At 40.9% G+C, this 22,882-nt stretch overlaps 1 protein-coding gene across 1 annotated transcript in view; it reads left to right on the top strand.

Annotated features, from left to right (window-relative positions):
- The window catches only part of MALRD1 (MAM and LDL receptor class A domain containing 1), a 371,329-nt gene that overhangs the window by 43,631 nt on the left and 304,816 nt on the right, over positions 1-22,882 (top strand). The window contains exon 9 of the mRNA XM_034760318.1: positions 734-1,155. Coding sequence (XP_034616209.1) covers positions 734-1,155 — 422 coding nt within the window. The remainder of the gene's footprint in view (positions 1-733; positions 1,156-22,882) is intronic.

Genomic DNA, 22,882 nt, shown 5'->3' with positions numbered 1-22,882 from the left:
AACTAATATAACATTTACAATGGTAAACAGAGCCCTGAATGTACGCAACCAGGAGATTTCTGTCATTTAGGGCTGAAATCTTGCAAGAAAAGCTCATTACATTTTGGCACCATTGCAACCAAACTTGAACCTTCATTCAGTTTGGCCCCTAACCCTGAATTCTAACCTGAAACTAATCTGAATCTGGATCCAAACATTGGCTTCTTGGCCTATATCTAATTAGTTTGAGTACTGGAGGATAGTAAGAGTTTAAAACCTAATTGCAGTGCAGTACTGGTGTTAAGGGATGGCAAGCAGGGCAACTGCCTGGGCCCCCATGCCACAAGGGCCCCATGAAGCTAAGTTACATGCTTCAGCCCCATGCAGCGGGGCTTGGGCTTACTCTCCAGATGGCAGAACTCTGGCTTCAGACTCCTAAAGAGGGTACAGTAGTCTGGAAAGGCTGAGAATCACTTTCCTACAGTATATTTTTTCTAGTGGTTTGTCCAATCAAGTTTCAATTTAGGGCCAGAATTTGCTATGATACTTTAGCATAACTCCCATTGTGTATGTGTATATTGCCACATATATGTGAGGAAAGCATTTAGTCCTTGTTTCTTGTTCAGACTGGTTTAAATATAATTAATTACATTGAGGTTAACTCTGTGAGGAGAAAAAGCAAATTCTAGTAGATCACTTTGTTTGATGTAGCATATTGCTTTCATTTGACAAGGTTTGTATTTACATATTTCAGAACCTGAGCTACAGTGTAACTTTGAAAATGGGCTGTGCAACTGGAACCAAGACATGGATGATGACTTTGACTGGACCAGAAACCAGGGCCCAACTTCCACATTTAACACAGGACCAATAAAGGATCATACTTTGGGCACAGTCCAGGGGCATTATCTCTACATAGAATCCTCAGAACCGCAAGTGTTCCAAAATAGAGCAGTTTTGCTGAGTCCGATCTTTAATGGTACTTCCACTCATGGCAATAAAAGCTGCATTTTCCGCTTTCATTATCATATGTTTGGAAAACACATTTATAGGCTGTCTGTCTTCTGGAGAATTTTGAGCAACTCAAAGGGTCATCTGCTGTGGCAGAAGTTTGGAAATCAAGGCAACAGATGGATAAGGCAAACACTCAACATTACAAGTGCTAAGCCTTTTCAGGTATGATTCTTTCAGTCTGTAATCTATTTACTAGAGCACCATAAAATCCCGAGAGAATGAGAGATTACACTAATGTAAACTAAAGCCAAACGTAAGTAAGACTCTTTGATCAAATTTACTTTGAAACACATTTGTCATTTGATTAAATATGTTCCCAAAACATTTTGTTCTGCTGTAGCCACATTTCCCCATACCAAAATGCCTGGTTATCGTCTTTGAAGATGAACACATGGTATTTTGAAACAGCTGTTACTTGGTTCTTTCAGCATTGAATACAATGAAACTATGCTTGTGCCGATTGCAAAGCCAATTGGGAATATGGAACAACTTGTCCTTTTATTTTTTGTGAAAAACCTTTCACTATATGACATTAAACTGAATATCCCATCAAAATATGTGGGTGAAGAGCCTAATGCTCATAGGTTGAAAAAGTAGGTATCAGTTAGTGGAATACAAATTTATTATAAAGCACAGCTGGAAATCCAGTGCCCTTTTTTAAAAAAATGCTTTGTGTGTTATAAAACATTTAAGTTTTACTTTGTCTTGTGGTTCATATTGGGGATGGTATTCTTGCAAACGTATTCGAGATGTTCATTCATTTGACTGCATGATGCCAATTCATCAGAAAATTAATTGAAAAGAAAATATTAGCAAAAAATGAATTCCTTTATTTAACTGATCTAAGGCAATATTAGAGGTAAGATGGTGCCATGTTTTGTTTCCATAAGGACTATGTTTAGGGACAAAAGGCTACATTCTTATTGACACAAAGGCTCTGTTACATCATTTTGGCTATTTAGAGAAACCTTAGTGTGGGCATAAAGGTTTACATCCATTTAAGGCCCCTTTGCACTACAGTCTATACTACAAAAATAAGTCTCCCTAAGTTACGTCCATGTACAGCCACTGCAGTAATTAAATCGCTTTTGCACATCCACAATATGCTCCATGTGTCGTTGGTGCATGTCCTGACTAGGAGGACTTGCACTGATTTAACTGTGAGTGTGGTACATTGTCGGATGGCTTCTGAAAGGCAGCAACAGTCGATGTAACCGATGGAGTATCTACACTGACACTGTGTCAACCTAACTAAATCGACCTAAGCGCTACACCTCTCACAGAGGTGGAAGGCGATGAGACCTACATAGAGCACTGAAGGGAGCTACATTTCAGTATAGACGATTAGAGTTATGTTGATCTAAATCTGTAGTGTAGACCAGTCCTTAGTGTGAATGAGAACAAGTTACTCTAGGGCAGAGAGTAACTACAGTAGAATCTGTGTGTATACAAACATGTATCTAGTTCTTAAAACCTGGAACTAAAACTCATTCTCATACCTCATTTTCTATATTAATTTAGTTTACTACATAATATATTGATATCTAAACATGAATGCCAGTAGTACATACTGTGCTGTTTGTTGTGTTACATCTGGATTTGTTTTTATTGTGACCAGGCATGCAGTATGCAACCTACTTGGAAGGAATGTGAAAGGCATTTTTCACATTGGCAGCTTGATTCTACTCTCACATCTACCAGTTTCACACTGGGATAAATTCATTGTTTTGAAAGAAGTTACTCATAATTTATACCTGTGTCTGTGAGAAGTGAACCAGGCCCTAAATATGGAAACACTTGACTTTGAATTGAATTGAAATGTGCACTGCATTTAAATTGGAGTTTGAACATCTTTTAGTTCCTCTTTGTGCAAGTTCTGCATGCATACTTCTTTTTATTTTTTTTTTGCATAGAAAGGAAGTATGTTGGATGCTTAATTGTTTGCCTAAAGAACGCCAAAATCAATAGTCATACACAAGTCCTTGATTAGGGTTAGGAAGATGTTTTGAGTTAGTGAGAACACTTAGTGTGACAGCACCATAGGGCTCTCCAACCTTTCCTTCCTGTACAGAGTGTTATGAGCTGAGTGTAATCTTGTTATGGGTTGAATTAAAACCTCACTCAAACTTATATGTAAATGAATCCATTTAAGATAGTTGTAAGAGACTGTTAAAGAGTCACATTCAAAACAAAGTCTAATAGAGTCTGTCCAGAAACTAGCATGAGGTGGGCAGACAGGTTGTCTGGGTATTGTGTCCCGGTGGATGGGAGTGTCAGAGAGAATAGACAGAAACAGAGAACAGGCAAGAATAGAGAGAGGGAGAGGGGCAAGAAAGTCATGCAGGAGCCTGTAAGCACAGTGAGATCCAGGAAAAAGTTAGAGCTTTGGGTCTGGTACTGGGTAAAGAGGCTTGAGGGCTGTAAGCTAAGAAACTGCTCCTTTTATTCTTGGTTTATTCTGTGTTCGGAGAGTCAGGACTTTGTACATCCCTTGAAATGAAGAAGATTGCATTAAGAAGATACCAGTCACCATCAATTTTTACTTCAAACTGGAACTTCCCAGTCTGGAGCCCTGAATTTTGACTAGCCCTCAGGTCAAAGGGGGTAACAGGGAAAGCTATAGGGCCAGGTTTGGTGTAAAAAGGGGAGTAATAGGCAGAGAAAACATCAGCATGATATTGAGTGCCTTAGATATTGCTCAAAGTTGGAAATCGTTACTGAGTTGTTCAGTTTTTGTCAATTGTTGCATTGGCCATGTGTTGCAGAGTGAGCTTTTCACCTACCTTGATTATTCATTTGGGGATTTAATTGCTTTGGGATGGAGAGGTCTACTAGGTCAGTTAGATCAAGAGCTATGGCTCATTCCTATGTCCACTACTTTCCTTGACTGAATTTTGCTGCCAGGTTGCCTACCCGATTGCCTACCCTTCTTCCAAACTTAGTGATTTTCAAAATGAGATGGTTTTGGCTGGAATTAGAAAAGCACAAGTGATAATGCACGTTCCAAGTTGCATAGGAAACAGCTTGTTCTTCCGATTGCTGACATTTTCAATTACAACAAAATGTCAATTAGAAACAAAATGTGTAGTTTCAAAATATACGCTGGGTGGTGGAGATGGTGCTTCATCCATGTGATTGGCTCCCACTTAGTGGAGGTGAAGTGTGCGGGGGTGGGGGGTCAGTGGAAACTGTTCGCTCATTGTGAACTTCCTGTTTCAGCCCCACCCTTAATCTAGTTTCTGGATCTCTGTTGATTCTGGGGCCTTGGCTGGTCACCAGTTTTATGTTCTGGAAGGGATTTTTCCCATATGGCAAAATTGGCAAACTGCCATGTGGATTTTTTTACCCTCCATCTGGCATGTTTATGGCATTGAAGTTAAAATTGTCACAACTTTGGCAGATGCATGTGGTTGTTTGGTTAGAAAAGGTCTGATTGAGGTCTCTGTAACTCAGTAATCTGCTTTTGGGTATTGGTTCTGGGCATGATTTTGCACATTGGGTTTGCCTCTGTGTCATGCAGCTTGTGGCTCCCTTTGTCTTATTTCTGGTGTGGAGGAATGGATGGGTCAAGACTGGCTTCCAGTTGGGGCCCTGAACCAGACCTAAGAGTATAGAGGGGGCATGGCCTTCATATTCAATCTCAGGTTTGTAGTACATGAGGGCCCTTGGTGCCCCTTGAGATCAGCACTGGAACAACCCTGCTGAGTATTTTTGGGTTGTCACTCCAGTTGGGTAATACTGTAGTTTTAAGTAAAGTTGCAGCCTTTGCATTTAACCATATTAGGATATCTGTGTCTCATTGTTTCCATGTGCACATCAATGGAATGTTTCAGATCAAATCAATATTTTGAAAGGAAATATTTAGATTAGCTTGGAAATATGCATTTGGAAAACTGAAAAATTTCATAGAAATCAACATTTTCTGAAAATATTGATTTTGATGAAAAAAAATTTTGTTTGAAAATTTTTGACCAGCTGTACGTATAGGGTAAGGAATACATAAGAAGAAAAATTCCCTTTCCTCCCCCCCTTTTTTTCTTTTTTCCTAATAGATGGTTGTCAGTTGTGTACTTAGATGTCCACTACATTCTAGGAAAGTAACACAACTTGTGAATTATAAGCAATAAAGGGCCATATGTTCATATTATTTTTAATTATGGAAAGCAGGCCAAAAAAAGAGCAGATATAAGTGATATCGCAATCAAGCCAATAGACTGGATGTTTTTTTAAAAAACATGTAATAATCTGCTGATTTTCTGAAAGGATACTGGAGCCATGAATCATAGAATCGTAGGACTGGAAGGGACCTCAAGAGGTCATCTAGTCAAGCTGCCTGCACTCAAGGCAGGACTAATCTTATCTAGACCATCCCTAACAGGTGTTTGTCCAACCTGCTCTTAAAAATCTCCAACTTCCCTAGGAAATTTATTCCATTGCTTAACCACCCTGACAGTTGAGTTTTTCCTAATGTCCAACCTAAACCACCCTTGCGGTAATTTAAGCCCATTGCTTCTTGTCCTATCCTCAGAAGTTAAGGAGAACAAATTTGCTCCCTCCTCCTTGTAACAACCTTTTATGTACTTGAAAAGTGTTATCATGTCCCCTCTCAGTCTTCTCTTCTCCAGACTAAACAAACTCAGTTTTTTCAATCTTCCCTCATATGTTATGTTTTCTTGACCTTTTATTGTTTTTGTTGCTCTTTTGTGAACGTTCTCTAGTTTGTCTACATCTTTTTGTCCACTTTCTCTAGTTTGTCCACACTCAGAACTAGACACAATATTCCAGTTGAGGCCTAATCAGCACAGTAGAGTGGAAGAATTACTTCTTGTGTCTTGCTTTCAACACTCCTGCTAATACATCCCAGAATAATGTTTGGTTTTTTGCAATAATGTTAAACTGTTCACTCATATTTAGCTTGTGATCCACTATGACCCCCCAGATCCCTTTCCTCAACACTCCCTCCTTGACAGTCATTTCCCATTTTGTATGTGTTCCTTCCTAAATGGACTACTTTGCATTTGTCCTGATTGAATTTCATCCTATTTACTTCAGACCATTTCTCCAGTTTGTCCAGATCATTATGAATTTTAATTCTATCCTCCTAACCAGAACTGATCCCTGTGGGACTCCACTCAATATGCCCTTCCGGTTTGACTGTGAATCACTGATAACTACTTTCTGGGAAAGGATTTCCAAACAGTTATGCACCCACCTTATAGTAGCTCCATCTAGGTTGTATTTCCCTAGTTTGTTTATGAGGCGGTCAAGCGAGACAGTATCAATAGTCTTACTAAAGTTAATATATACCACATCTACTGCTTCCTTTCTATCCACAAGGCTTGTTACCTTGTAAAGAAAGCTATTAGTGTGGTTTGACATGATTTATTCTTGACAAATCCATGGTGACTGTTACTTATCACCTTATTATCTTCTAGGTGTCTGCAAATTGATTGCTTAATTATTTGCTCCATTATCTTTCTGGGTACTGAAGTTAAACTGATTGGTCTGTAATTTCCCTGGTTGTCCTTATTTCCCATTTTATAGATTGGCACTATATTTGCCTGTAACGGGGCGGTACTCTCCACTGTGGTGCCTCCTGTTGGCCATCCTGGGAATTAGCTCTGGTTTGCCAGTGCGCCCTCATCTAGTGGCATCTCGCCACCGTCACTTATGTCGCCAGGACCCGTGTCACTCTCAGGACTGCGGTGTCCTCTTCTGGACACAGCCCTCCTGCTGTGCCCCACTCTGTTCTCTCCCTCCACTTCCGGGGCGCCAGCAGTCCTTTGTCCAGCCACTTGCCTCAGTTGCAGGCTGCAGTCCAAGGTCTAGCCACCTGCGTCAGTGGCAAACAGCAGCCCAGACTCTAGCCACTCCCCTCAGTGGCAAGTGGGGCCAAAGATGCGGGGGTGGGGGGAAGCCTGCTACTCTGGGTCTCGGCCCAGCAACCCTCTAGCCAGCAGCCATGCACTGCATCACCTCCAACCCCTGCCATCTGTTTTCCTGGGCCACTTCCCTGCAGCCCTAGCACCTTCTCCACCCTTGTATCTGGGCTTCAGTCTGGCAGCAGTCTGACAGGAGCTCACTCATGCTCCCCTGATGTGCCCAGCACTGCTCTGACCATGGTGCTGTCTCTTCTCCCTCCTTCAGGGTAGCCAGTCCTCCCTCCTCAAACTCCAGAGAGTGACTGAAGCTGCTCTGGTCAGCAGCCCTTCTCATATGGCCCAGCCTGGCCCTGATTGGCTGTCTCTACAAGCCCTTTCTTAATTGGCTGTCTCCTGTGCAGCCTCCCCGGGGCAGCTTTAACCCCTCTTCTGTCAGTGTGGGGCAAACACCCCACCACATAGCCCTAAATCTCTCAGTCTTCCATGACTTTTCAAAGATAATCGCCAATGGCTCAAATATTTCCTCAGTCAGCCTCTTAAGTATTCAAGGATGTATTTCATCAGATCCTGGTGACTTGAAGACATCTAAGTTGTCTAAGTAATTTTTAACTTGTTCTTTCCCTATTTCAGCCTCTGAGCCTACCTCATCTTCACTGGCATTCATGATGTTAATGTCCAAATGGTACTAACCTTTTTGGTGAAAACTGAAACAAACTCTAGCTAGTTTGATCTCTTTTTTTGCCTTGGCCTTTCTAATTTTGTCCCTACATACTTGTGTTACTTGTTTCTATTCATCCTTTGTAAATTGACCTCATTTCCACTTTTTGTAGGACTCTTTTTTGAGTTTCAGAGCCTTGAAGATTTCCTGGTTAAGCCAGGGTGGTCTCTTGCCATACTTCCTATCTATCCTATGCAGTGGGTGTGATGGGATCCCTGGGGTGCAGCCTGGAACTGTGGGTCCTCTGTATCCCCTTAACTCTCTCCAGCCTGGGTTGTCTGTCTCAATGCCTTGCTAGCGGCCAGCAGCAAACACCTCCAGGAGCTGTTATCACTCAGCACAACCGCATGTGGAGACCTCACAACCAGCTAGATTTCATGAATGCTCCCAGAGCCACTCATGAATCACACAGAGAAAGTCACCAGAGCCAAATCCCCCCAGCTCCCAGCACTGTACCTCTGGATTATACCTTCTTGCACTGCTCAAGATGAGCAAACTCACTGGTAAAGATAAACAGTTAAACAAATTATTGACTACAAAAGATAGATTTTAAGTGATTATAAGTGATATGTAAAAAGTCAGAGTTAGTTACCAAAATAAAATAAAATATAAGCACGTAGTCTAAACCTTAACCCTATTAGACTGGGCAATATCTAGATTAAGCAGTTTTTCTCATCTCACTGGATATTGCAGTTCATAGTACACAGATTTCACCCTTGAAATCTGGGCCAATTTCTTCTGCTTAAGTCTTCTCAGTGTCCTTCTTGCTTGCAGCATGGGTGGGGGCAGGAGAAAGGGAAGCATGGGCCTGCTGTGTACTGTTTTATACCCTCAGTCCCATGTGCTTGTTGAACACACAAGTCAAGGCATGTCTGGTGGGCATTACTGAGTCCCCAGACAAGGTTGAGCAATTCCCCTGGTGTGGTCTCATGCAGGTGAGTCACTGAATTTTAGCTTCCTTGCTGGACAATGGCTGTTGATGGGTTGTTTGATACCCCACTTGGGTGTTGGTTACTTTCCTCGCTGTTGTCTCTGGGGGGCTAATATCTGGCTGATTCCCCAACTTACAACATGTTTTAGTGACAACCATACAACACAATTCTCATAACTTAATATGCATTAATGATATACATAGAAAAATGATTTTAGCAGATCATAACCTTTCCCCTGATACCTCACATGTCCTGCTTTATATGCAAGATCACAATCACATATAAATGAGGAATATGGTGGTTACAGGTTGCTCCCCCAAGGTACAGAATGTCTCAGTGGGATAGTTTGCTCTTGTACCCTTAATAATGTCTCTTTGAAAATCTGTCAACTCTCTTGAAGTGTTTTTCCCCTTAGGCTTGCTTCCCATGGGCTCTTACCTACCAACTCTCTGAATTTGCTGAAGTCTGCCTTCTTGAAATCCATTTTCTGTATTGTGCTGTTTTCCCTCCCATCATTCCTTTGAATCATGAACTCTACCATTTCATGATCACTCTCACTAAAGCTGCTTTCCACTTTCAAATTCTCAGCCAGTTCCTCCCTATTTTTCAAAATCAAATCTAGGACAGCCTCTCCCCTAGTAGCTTTCTCCACCTTCTGAAATGAAAAATTGTTTCCAATACATTCCAAGAACTTGTTGGATAATCTGTGCCCTTCTGTATTATTTTGCCAACAGATGTCTGGATAGTTGAAGTCCCCCATCATTATCAAGTCCTGTGCTTTGAATGATTTTGTTAGTTGTTTAAAAAAAAAAAAGCCTCATCCACCTCTTCTTCCTGGTTAGGTGGTCTGTAGTAGACACCTACCATGACATCACCCTTGTTTTTACCTCTTTTATCCTTACCCAGAGACTTTCAAGAAGTCTGTCTCCTATTTCCATCTCAACCTCAGTCCAGGCGTATTCATTTTTAATATATAAGGAGACACCTCCTCCCTTTCTCTCCTGCCTGTTTCTCTGGAGCAAGCTGTACCCTTCTATGCCAATATTCCAGTCAGATGTATTATCCCACCAAATCTCTGTGATGCCAACTATGTCATAGTTGTGTTAACTTGCATTTCAAGTTCTTTTTGCTTATTCCCCATACTGCTCGCGTTAGTGTACAGACATCTCAGATACTGATTTGATTTTCTCCATATGTTCTCTCTTGTCTCTCCATTATCCCTGCTATAATGGTCCCTGCTTCCCCCAGATTCCGACCCTTCTCCCAGGTCTCTGTGTTTTTGACTTACCTATAGCCTTTGTCACCTGCCCCTGTTGAATCTAATTTAAAGCCCTCCTCAGTAGGTTAGCCAGTTTGTATCCCAATATACTCTTCCCTTTCCTTGATAGATGGACCCCATCTCTGCTTATTAGTCCTTCCTCCCAGAACTGCATCCCATGATCAAGGAAGCTGAAGCCCTCCTGGCAACACCATCCTCGCAGCCAGGCATTCATCTCCAGGATGCACTGGTCTCTCCCAGGCCCCTACCCTTGACTGGAAGGATCAAAGAGAATACCACCTTTACCCCCAACTCCTTCACCCTTACTTCCAGAGCCCTGTAGTCACACCTGATCTGCTCAGGGTCATACCTTACAGTATCATTAATGCCCACATGGATGAGTAGCATGGGGTAGTAGTCAGAAGGCCAGATGATCCTCGGCAGTCCTTCTGTAATGTCTTGGATATGGACCCCTGTCAGGCAGCATATCTCCCAGGATGTCATGTCAGGCTGACAGATTGGTGCTTCTGTCCCCCTCAGAAGAGAGTCACCAACCACCGCTACCCTACATTTCCTCCTGGTAGTGGTGGCTGCGATCCCCTCAGCCTTGGGGGTACATGGCTTCTCCTCCTCCACCTTTGGGGCTATTCCTCATAGCTCATTGTCAGGGCAGCATAACAGTTCTTCATCACTTAGGTGGGTGGGTTGGGAATAGGGGTGGAGTATTGCCTGCTGCCAGAAATAACCAGCAGCCAGTCTCCTCCCTGTGACAGAACCACATCCTGCTCCTCTGGTGGCCTGACAGCAGACCTCTCTAGCTGGTTAACTTCCTCAGAGTTAGACATCTCCATATGAATACTCTCAATGACTTCCTCGTGGGCACTAATGCTCCTCAGCCCAGCTAGCTTCTTCTGTATCTCTCCCACATGCTTCCTGAGAGATTCCACCAGCAGGCACCTTTCACACTGGGTGGTCCTCCCTGCCTGGCTTTCTGAGAGTGGGAAATGCAGGTCACAGTCTCTGCAAATCCACACCAGGATCTGGGTAGAGGCATCCATGGTTAGGTTCTCTGTCTGGATATCGGTGGAGGAGGCAGGAGCAATGTTGGCACTGGTGATGCGGCCCTTCCCAACCATAGTGATTATATTGGGGCTTCCTCTTACAAAATCCCTCTCAAACTCCCCTGTTTGCTAGCTCCCCTGGGTTGCTTAGCCTCTGGCTTTTTAGGCCTTCTCTTGGTTAATCACACAATGGAGAGGGTGATTATAAGGCTGTCTGAGGCTGATCAAGAATGATCTGGGGACAAAGGCTCAAACAGTGCCCAAACACACAAACGAAGCTGAACCTGTAACTTTAAATAACCTGAAAGAGAGAGAAAAGCACAAAAAGCTAAACAAACTCACTCACCTCAAGATGAGTACTTGCACCTTGTTCGTTCAGCAGGGGGATCTCCTTCTCTCCCTCTCAAACTTCTCTGTTTGCAGTCCCCAGTTCGCTAGCAGTTTGAAAAAACATATCCGCATTGTTGGGGTTGGTAGTCTACTGAGATTAAATTTATAGGGCCTTGGTTGAGTTCTCTGGCATGAGCCCAGTGCAAACAGCACTCAGAGGCTTGTCTCACTCATAGCACAGCCCACGGCTCCTTGTTCTCACACCGTTAAACGTCTCCAAAACTCTTTGTTCCAGCTGTAGTAAAAAGATGACTATAGTTTATTTTGTCACTGGTCCATCACATATTGCACATCAAAGGGATAAATGTGATTTCAATGAATTGACAAGGAGAGAATGAGTGAAGAACGGGGTGGAGTAAAAGGCGGTTTTAGAGGTAACTAATTTAAATGAAAGGAATGCAAGGCAGTAAGCCAAAAACTAAACTTAACTCTCACATACTGACAGTTAACAGTACCTGTCCAAAACACACAGCATATCAAATTCAGTTTTAGTTGTAGAATAGTGTGACACTGGGGTTCTCTTTGATTTCAGAACTGTTGACACAATGGTTTGTAATGAACCTGGGAGTATTTACTAAAGGAAAGTTATATAATTTAATCTCTTCTTATGACTTTATCTTGTAATGTAAGCAATAACCGAACAATCACATATTTTTGCAATTTTTATATGTGGTTTTGATTTGAATACAGAGAAGCTATTTTGCTAAAGACTTTTTTTTTTTTAATATTGTGTTGGTAGAGGTTCAGTGATGATTTACCGATATAAGTGTTTCTGGTCTCTTCCAGGATGGATGTGGAGGTATGGAATGGAATATTCACCTGTAATTATTCTTCAATTGTTATTTTAGCAAACTCTCTGATCATATAGAGCTCACTTGGGTATTCTCATTGTGTAATATTGAAAATACAGTAGGAGAGAAACTAGAGTCCAGTTCTCAAAACTGACAGAACTTTATTCCTTGTAAGAGAAATTACTTTTCTGGTCTAAGACATTCATCCCAATATGGGTAAATATAACTGTTAAGTGTATTTATCTTCTTAATCTTCTTTAGCGGTCCAATTTCATGTTTTTCATATAAGTCGTGTTTGAAATCATAGTAAAATATTGAACTGTCCAGGATAGCTCACTTATATTGATGATGCACAGTGTTTGCTTTATCATCAGTGGGAAATCAATGCCTGACACAATTTCACCTCAGAAGAGAGGACAGGTTTTAATATGGTTATTTGTTAGATAAATGTCATTGTTTTCCTCTGTTCCTTCAAACTGCTCCACATTTGGCAAAAATAAGTGATGATGTTATGTTTAAATTAATAAAGTGATATATAACAATATTCTTTGTTAGCCCAGGCCCCTTCCTTTTAGTCGTGGAAGTTACAGAATGGATATAAATCAGATGCCTACAGTATCCTTTAAAATGATATGTAGGGACATTCTGGCATATTTTAAAATTAATGAGGTTATTTATAATGTAAAAACAATTTTGCCCTGATCTATTTCACATTTAATTCATATGTAAGTTTTGTAAACAGAGATAATTACAACCCTATGATATCGCAAGGTGTAGGGAGTCATTTAATGTCCCTAATCCTCTATGATTATTTCACAATAATCACCCCAGGCCTTCTCTAATGGCTATTATGATTATGAAGCTTCTTTCAAACATGCAAATTCAATATTGAAATAGATTACTAGCTACTGCTACTCAAAATTTGCATTATTCAGGTATAGTTCTGCTACTATATATGTCATTTGTCTATTAAGGTATGAAAAACAAAATCCAAAAAGCAAGAGAAACCAAAACTAACCCTCGAGCCAAAAAATAAAAATGGAAGATGCTACAGAATATAAATCTACCTTCAAAATCACAATCATTTTCTAAAAAGTTGGATGTAAAATACCTTTAGTACTTTATTAGTTTAAAAATGACTAAGGAAGACATATAACTAAATACATAATAATAATTCTGTTTTGATTAACAATTACATACTATTGGATCATAAAGTAGTTGAATATTGACTGAAGATTATGGGGCTATATTGCCTATGCTTTATAGGCAAGAATGAAAGCCAGGTCTTGGCTCTAATTTTTTTTTAAATTTTTTTTACTTGTTGTGCTGTGGTGGTGCCCAATACTGTACAGAAACAAATATAAAGACCACGAGGTTTGCAGTTTAAGAGCCTGATCTTCCAAACACTCTAGGTTCCAGCCCAGAGGCCCTATCATCAGCAGCCAAGGTCTACACTGTCTCAACAATCACTGCTCTTTCCCTTGGCTTCTTCCTAAACCGTGTTCCACAGGGTTTCGTCCCCCAGAACACATCTGGGTAAATCCCTTGCAGCGAGGACAGGATCTCAGGGCTTTGGCTCCCCATTGGGCTTCATCCTACCCACCTCTCTGTGCCCAGAGAGTGACTGTACACTCTCTCCCTGCCACCCCCTTCTGTCTCTCAACTCCCTGGCTTTAGACAAGTTGTCAGGCTTTCGGGAGTGGCTCCGGAGCATGAAAACCAATTTCAGGGCAGACTGTTAAGAAGCAGGGCATAACCCCAAACTGGCTGTGAGTTCTATACTTAGATTTCACCAACCAAATATTGAGTGTGAACTCCTCAAGTACTATAACAACCTTACCATAGAGTCACAGAGAGTCTCCTTGGGTACTCCGGTCTATCTTGCCACCCAGTTAAGCTTGCCTTTGTGATAGATGGTCCCTTACACCAAAAATCACAACAATATTCAGGTTATTCCCAGTCCCAAAGGACCAGTTACCTACCCCAGGTCCGTTACACCTTAGATCCTACAGCAAAAACAATGCTTGTAGCCAATCCTATAATAAGCTAACTAAAGATTTTTTAACTAAGAAAAAGAAATAAGAGAAATATTTACCAGGGTAGCAGGTAAACACACACATATGAGTTACAGTCTTATGCAATAGAAGCTGCTGTAGTATGCACGCTGTATGAGTATGTCTACACAGAAAAGAAAATCCCGCGGCTGGTCCTAGAGCTTGGGCACCCATCTGAGTCCAGAAGTCTACACCAGTGGTCTCCAAACTTTTTTGATCGCGCACCCCTATCAGTAAAAAAATTTTGAGCAGCTCTACCATTTTTGCCGAAGCAAAAAAAAACAAAAAACAAAATGCTCCTCCTGCAGCGCACCCCCCAAGGATCCTCTTGCGCACCCCCTGGGGTGTGCGCACCCCACTTTGGAGACCACTGGTCTACATAGCAATGAAACAGCCACCCGAGCCCGAGCCCCAGTAGCCCAAGTCAGCTGGCACAACCTGCAGCTTTTTCTTTGCTGTGTAGACATATCCTATATGTCTTCTAGGGCTAACCCAGGCTAAGCAGCTCTGGATCCCTTGCTTATGCTTAGAAATCTTGCCCTCCCAAAGTCCAAGCAGCATAGAAACATAGTTTCCCCTTGCCAGGGATTTTTATTCTCTTCCCCCAGAGTTCAAACTGTTGGGTGAGTCCTTGTGCATGTCTCCTGTTCATGGGTCTGGGGGAGCAATCAACAAAGTCTTTTGTCTTCTGATGTTCCACAAGGATTTGCCTGGTGTCTATAGGCCTTCTTTTGTTGGGCAGGAGGTAATACCTCCTGTGGTAAAACAGTATTTCAACATTTGGTAATGCTTCTCTCCTGACTGGTGGTTTTACGGTTTCAGTGCAAACACTTTTACAATTACAAAGCAAACACTTAAATATTGCCTTATAACATGGGATACAGATATTATAAATGAGATTAATGCATGCAGCAACTTACAAGCATTTCATAAAGTCTAAACATATTTTCATAAACCTAATATCTATTTTAACAATACTAGCACACAGGTGACCCAGACTGGTTTCCAGTTATGCATTTGTCAGTGTTCAGTTGAGGCACAAGGGCCTTGGCATGAGCAGGCACCTGATCTGCCAAGCATCACACAAGGCCAGACTGTTCCTGCCCGGCTGGCCTTCATCTTCAATTAGTGCTCATTAGTCAAGCTTGACTGTCCCCGAGGTGCAGCCTTAAAGCTAATTGGCCCTTTTAACCCAGTCAGAGCTTGTGTGGGACACCCCATCATGAGCACTATTCACTAAACAACCAGGGATAATGGTTGGGATGTGACCAAACATGTCAAGATAGTGTTGAATTACAGCATGCATCTTGTTAGATTACCAGTTCATTATTTATACTTTTTATATTTTAATGTGTTATGTGTAGAGTTTGCATGATCTGACATGTACATCCTGTTCATTGAGTTATATATTGTTGTCATATACTGACAGATAAATGATATTTAGGCACTGACGTACATTGCAGAGGTTCAGATCCCCACTGCCTCTGGGTGGGTTCAGGTACAATGCCTTTCTAAGTAGCATAGTAGGCAGAAGGATGTGCAAATGGTGCATCTGCTCCCCACAGTATATCTGACTTGCTTAGTGGGCTAGTGCAAAGAGGAGAGAGAGACTGTCATGGCTGAACTTCCTCTCCACAACTTTGGAGCAATGCATCCCCTTGGGAGCATGCTCAGGGAGTAGCCTTCCCATATGCAGCAATTGCAGTGGAGTAGTGTCCAAAACCGGTGAAGGCTCTTTGCAGTCTGCTTTCCCATGTACCCTGGCAAAGGCCAGTCACAATACAGTCCCATGTGTGATGCAGCAAAACAGTCAAAAATAGCTGGAGCTATTTAAAATATTTTTGTTACAGTGAAATACAATTTATATGAAGGTAACAAAATTATAGTAACTCTGGCTTTATTGAATTTTGTTTACAAATTAGTGATACAAATTAGATTGACAGCCACTGAGGATCTCATCAAGAGTTACTGATCCATTATGTAAATATTGACCTTAAAGTTAGCAGATGAACTTCAAGTGAAGAATTGCCTTGAGAGACAGCGTATTTGGGAATCACTTAAAACAGAAGCCAATATAAATATTGTTCTGTAGTCTGTTGGTTTTTAGGCATTTGCATTTTAAAAATTACAAAAGATAGAGTTGAAAATGCTGTTGCCATATTTATAATTAATATAGTATGCCAACACCCTTTATTTACTTGCAACAAACACAATACTCCAATACCTGTAACCACAAGCCTAGATCCAAAGTGAAGGAGGGCTCAGTGAAGCTCAGGAGGGCTATGAAAGTGGCTTTTGATGTTTCCCTGATCTTGGATTAGCCAGCTAAAAACAGCAGGCAAGGATGAAATGGCAGCTAGACATTGGTGATGTGTAGGAAAGTCCTGGCAATGTCCTTTATACCAGAGCAGGAGTACATAGGGGTGGTGACTCTACATCACTGGAGGAGTCTCCTCCAGGGGAGTAATCTTCCTTCAAGTGAACGCTCTGGTTTCAAGGCCAGAATCCACCCGTTTGTGGCCATACAGCACCCAGAAGTGGGCTACCCTGTTGTAATGATTCAGCAGTTTTGGTTTAGTCAATATTTAATTTTGACTTGAGTGCACTGAAAACCATTTTCTAATACAATCTTTGCAGCTTTTAGTAAGTATTATAATAGAACAGCTTATTGCTCAGGGGGAAGTTAACTTTGAGCTCCTATTTATAGGGATATAAGTGCATGAGTTTCCTTAGTGTTATTTCATTTGTGATCAGTTATATATAACTTTTTAAAGTCATTGGGAATCTTCTACAAGATAATATTTTGAAGTAGTATAACAATCAGGTTGTCCACTTTTCAAAGTATTCCAGGCAGCTGCTTCATGTTCTTATAGGCTAGATAGACCCAACTTAAAAGGATGCATGGTGGGTGTGACGGGTTGGATCACAGAAACCCCCTTGGGAGCTGCCACCTAATGTGCAAAGACTACCCCTGCTTCTGTTTTCCCTGCCAGCTCAGGACTCCAGCACCCTGTCTTGCTGAGCCAGACACTCCCGTCTACTCCAACACAGACCCTGGGTCTGAATCACTTGCCCCAAAGCTGCAAGTTTACCCGAAAACAGCTCACAGAAGTGTGCTTGTCTTTAGCACTCAGATGCCCAACTCTCAATGGGGTCTAAACCCAGAAAAATCAATTTTACCCTGCATAAGGGTTATGCAGGGCAAACTCATAAATTGTTCACCCTCTATAACACTGATAGAGAGATATGCACAGTTGTTTGCTCCCCCAGGTATTAGTACATACTCTGAGTAAATTACTAAATAAAAAGTGATTTTATTAAATACAGACAGTAAGATTTAAATGGTTCCAAGTAGTAACAGACAGAACAAAGTAAGTCACCAAGCAAAATAAAATAAAATGTGCAAATCTATGTCTAATCAAACTGAATACAGATAATCTCACCCTCAGAGATGCTTCAGTAAGTTTTTTCTCAGACTGGACACCTTCCAGGCCTGGGCACAATTTTTTCCCCTGGTACAGCTCTTGTTGCAGCTCAGGTGATAGCTAGGGGATTCTTCATGATGGCTCCTCTCCCCCTCTGTTCTCTTCCACCCCTTTATATATCTTTTGCATAAGGCGGGAACCCTTTGTCCCTCTGGGTTTCCACCCCCCTCACTGGAAAAGCACCAGGTTAAAGGTGGATTTCAGTTCAGGTGATATGATCACATGTCACTGCAAGACTTCATTACCCACTTACCAGCACACACATATACAGGAAAACTAACAGGTAAAACACAGCCATTTGCAGACAATGGTCCTAGTTAACGGGAGTCATCAAGATTCGAAACCATCATTAATGGCCCACACTTTACATAATTACAATAGGCCCTCAGAGTTAAATTTCATATTTCTAGTTTTAGATACAAGAGTGGTACATTTATACAAATAGGATGATCACACTCAGTAGATTATAAACTTTGTAATGATAGCATACAAGAGACCTTTTGCATGACGCATATTCCAGTTACATTATATTCACTTATATTTTTATAAAACTATTCCAGTTACATTATATTCACTTCTTATTATGTTTTTATAAAACCATATAGACTGCACAACGTCACAGTGGGATAGTTGCTTTTGAAATAAGAGAAGCTTTCCTTTAGTGCCTACCTAACCTCTTGATCATCATCCCGCTAATGCCCTCAGCAGCTATACCTGCTGTGCTGTGTGGAATTCCAGTGAAATACAGGGAAGTAGGAGGGTATGCCCTGAGCATTGTATGGCTTCACTAACACTGTTTTGGGGATAGGCTTTCCACACCAAATGGTGAACTAAGAAAATGCACAGCTATCAATACCATTTCTATCCTCTGTGCTTCACTGGAATGTAGTGGCATTCCTTTAAATGTCATTGTTTAACTGGAACTTCACTGAGGTCACAGTATTGCATACAGATGTCTGCCGGGACCAAAGAGGGTATTTTCCTCTCTATATATTACCTGGTATAATACGTGCATCATGGTTATTCTCTTAATTTACTTATTGAATGGTGACATTTGGGCATCAAATGTACAGATTATCTGTAAAACAGTAGTTTATTACACGGACAGTTTATTAAACACCTCAAACTTCACTTACTATAAAAATACCCCTTTAAAAAAACAATAACATTTCATTTTCTTCAACACCTGCTTAGGGCTGCAATTTCAGGTAAGATTTCAGCTAGTCAGCTCAATAACTCACTAGGATACTGTAACTCCTCACTTAAAGTCATCCCGGTTAACATTGTTTCGTTATTAGGTTGCTGATCTATTAGAGAACATACTCGTTTAAAGTTGCACAATGTTCCGTTATAAGGTTGTTTGGCTCGCCCCATTCTGCCCACCCTGTGCTCCTGCCGTGGAGTGGGCTCTGGGGCTTGCCCACTTCCTGGCTGGAATGCTGGGCGGGTGGAGCGGGGTAAGCCCCTGCATCCCAACCCTGCTCCCCAGCTGAAATGCCAGGCAGGTGGAGCTGCGCAAGCCCCTGCGCCCTGACCCCGCTATGCCCCTGCCTCAACCAAGCTTCACAATCATCATTGGTGAGTACTGTATTAAATTGTTTGTTTAAAATTATTTCAAACTTATACTGTACATGTATATAATGTCTTTTGTCTGTCGAAAAATTTTTTCCCTGGAACCTACCTCCCCCATTTACATTAATTCTTATGGGGAAATTGGATTTGCTTAACATCGTTTCACTTAAAGTAGCATTTTTCAGGAACATAACTACAACATTAAGCGAGGATTTACTGTACCAGGTAATTCTGCAAACACGGGTGCCTATATTTGCATATTGTGCTGTCCCTCTGCTTTGCCTGTTTGCTCCATTCATGTGAGTAGGCAATGTAGACAGACATACTGCTCAAGGGTTCTGCTTTCTGAGCCTTTGGGGGATTCTTTTTGTCACAGATGTTACAAACATATGCACCATCTTTACAGTTCATTGTTTCAAATTTATAAAGGTTATTTATTCGTTTGAGCCAGTCCTTGAAAACATGAAAACTTTCCTTTTGAAATTTAAGTTAATTATAGTTTTTTTAAAAAAAAGTTTTAAAATCTAAAGGGGTTGAAGGATTCAGATTGATCTGAACCAAAATTTTGTTGAGATTGCCAGTTCATTAAGTTTCCCAGATTTTGACATTTCATCCTGATTTGAGATGGGAACATTTTTTTTTAATTCTTGTAAATTTTCCCTGGAAGGAAAAACTGTTTCCTGCCCAGCTCTACCTGAGACACAGTTACAGACTTACATTTATTATTATTTCCTTGCAATAAGATGGCAAAACCCAAGTCTAATATGTTCAGATTTCCTGAGACAAGGTGGGTGAGATAGTATCTTTTATTGGACCAACTTCTATTGGTGAGATAGATAAACTTTCGAGCAACTACACAGAGCTCTTTCTCAGATCTAAGGAAGCTACTCCGAGTGTCACAGCTAAATACAAGGTGGAACAGATAGTTTAACATAAGTAGTTAACACAGTAGTTAATATAAGGAACTATTCAAGGTAAAGTGGCCCATTAACATCCCTATAGCCATAGGACAAAAAGGGAGGGTTAATGGGATATAAATTATTATAATAAGCCATAAATCCAGTGTCTCTGACTTTTAGTGTCTATCAAAATTATGAATTGAATGTCACAGGCTCGTCTTTTGAAAGTATTGTGCAAGTTTCTTTTGAGGATGAGGACTGATAGGTCAGATATAGTGATTGCTGTGTGAAAAGTGTTCACCCATCAATGAGATGGTGTTTTTGTTTTTTATCATTTTCTTGTGAGACTTCATTTGAGAGTGTAGTGATTATATGGTTTCATCCACATAGTTGTTATCACAGCATTTAGTGCATTGAATGAGGTATAGCACATATTGTGATAGGCACATGTAGGACAAATGGATCTTGAAAGGTGTGTTGTGAGGGGTGTTGATCCTTGTAGCAGTAGAGATATGTCTACAGATTTTGCATCTCTTGTTCTGGCAGGGTCTGTGGCCACTTTGAATTGGTGTGTCCTGGTCTGTGGGGAGCTTGTTTATGGTGATGAACTTGGAGAGGTTGGGTGTTGTATGAAGGCCAGAAGACACAGTTCAAGAAAGATTTATTTCAAGATAGGGTCCCCATCAAGTATGGGTTACAGTTGTTTGATAATACCCCATATAGGGTCCAGTGTGGGGTGGTAGGTGACAACTAGGGTTATGTGGTTGGAAGGGGTTTTATGTCTGTACTGAAGCAGGTTCTTTTGGGGTATTCGGGTGGCCCATTCCATGATGCAATCTACTTCTCTGGTGGAGAGTCCTTGTTTTGTGAACGTGGTTTTGAGTGTGTTAACGTGTATATCTCAGACTTTCTCCTCAGAGCATTTTTTGTGGTATCTGAGTGCCTGGCTGTAGATAAGATTTATTGGTGTGTGGGGGGCGGTTACTGGATCAATAAAGGTAAGTGTGGTGATCCATGGGTTTCTGGTATATAATTGTCTGTAGGATTCCATTGTTAAAGCTGACTGTGGTGTCCAGGAAGTTGATGCTAGTGTGTGACTGGTCCAGAGAAAATTTAATGGATGGGTGATGATTGTTGAAGTTGTGGTAGAAATCTATGCAGGAGTTTAAATCATCTGTCCAGAGGGAAAAAATATCATTGATGTATTTCAGTTATATGATTGGTTTTGTGGAGCATTTGTCTAGAAATACTTCCCTCAAAAGCCTATTTCAGAATTTAAGTAACTTTACAGTGAGAGGTTTTTTTTTTCTAATATCTAATCTAAATCTCCATTGTTGCAGATTAATCCCATTATTTCTTATCCTACCTTCAGTGGACATGGAGAATAAATACATTGATCACTGTCCTCTGTATAACATCCCTTCACATATTTGAAGACTGTTATTAGGTCCATCCCTTAGTCTTTTTTTCTAAAGAATAAACATGCCCCATTTTTTAAATCATTCCTCACAGGTCAAGTTTTCTAAACTTTTATCATTTTTGTTGCTCTTCTCTGGAATCTCTCCAATTTGTCCACATTTTCCCTAAGATGTTGCACCCAGAATTGGACATAGTACTCCAATTGAGGCCTCACCAGTAAAAGGTAGAGCAAGAGAATTACTTCCTGTGTCTTATGTAGGACACTCCTATTAGTACATACCGGAATGGTATTAGCCTTTTTCACAACTGAATCACATTGTTGACTCATATTCAGTTTGTGACCCACTATAACCCCAGCAGTACTACCACCTAGCCAGTTATTCCCCATTTTGTAGTTGTGCACTTTATTTATCTTTCCTAAGTGTAGAACTTAGCACTTGTCTTTATTGAATTTCATCTTGATTTCAGACCAATTCTCCAGTTTTTTCAAAGTCATTTTGAAGTCAAATCCCATCCTCCAAAATGCTTGCAACCACTCTCAGGTTGGTGTCATCCTCAAATTTTAGAAGCAAACTTAGAAGCAAACTCTCCACTACATTATCCAAGTCATTAATGAAAATATTGAATAGCATAGGACCTCACTAGATATGCCCTCCAAATTTCACAGCGAACCATTAATAACTACCTTTCAAGTATAGTTTTCAACTAGTATGCACCCACCCTGTGTCAAAAGCCTTACTAAAATCAAGATATATCATGTCTACTACTTCCTGCCATCCACCAGTCCAGCAACTCTGTCAAAGAAGGAAATTAGGTTGATTTGACATGATTTGTTCTTGACAAATCCATGCTGGCTATTCCTTATAACCCTATTATTCCCCAGGTGCTTACAAATTGATTGTTAATAATTTGTACCAGTGTCTTTCCAAGTATCAAAGTTATAATTCCCCAGGTCCTCTTTATTCCTGTTTTTAAAGATAGGTACTATGGTTGCCCATCTATAGCCCTCTGGGACTTTGCCCATCCTCTATGAGTTAAAAAAGATAATTGCTAAATGGTTGAGAGAGCAATCTTAAAATAATACAAAAAATACAATCATACAATTTTGTCTCATTTTATTTTATATAGTGTGATGTAAATGCTCAGTCTTGCCATCTGCAAGACTGATATAGTCTGTATATTGTATCCTTAGCTTCCTTCTCCCTGTAGATTTATGTCCTAGACTCCTGAAGGATCCTACCATGTATCCTTCTCTTTAAATCCCACAACCCAAGATGGGTAAGCACCCAGGTCGGGATGAGGAGAAGACTCCGAATTGACTTCAGAGTCAGTCAACATCACTCCTAGTTCAGCTGGTAGGCAACATTACTGAGAAATATGATAGCGTCCCTTTTCTTTGCAGACAAAATATGCTGCAACCATTGTGCT

This window comes from Trachemys scripta, chromosome 2 (assembly GCF_013100865.1).
Source record: "Trachemys scripta elegans isolate TJP31775 chromosome 2, CAS_Tse_1.0, whole genome shotgun sequence".
In the NCBI taxonomy this organism is placed as follows: domain Eukaryota; kingdom Metazoa; phylum Chordata; order Testudines; family Emydidae; genus Trachemys; species Trachemys scripta.
The sequence above is the reverse complement of the archived record's forward strand: the minus strand, read 5'-3'. Positions and strand labels throughout refer to the sequence as shown.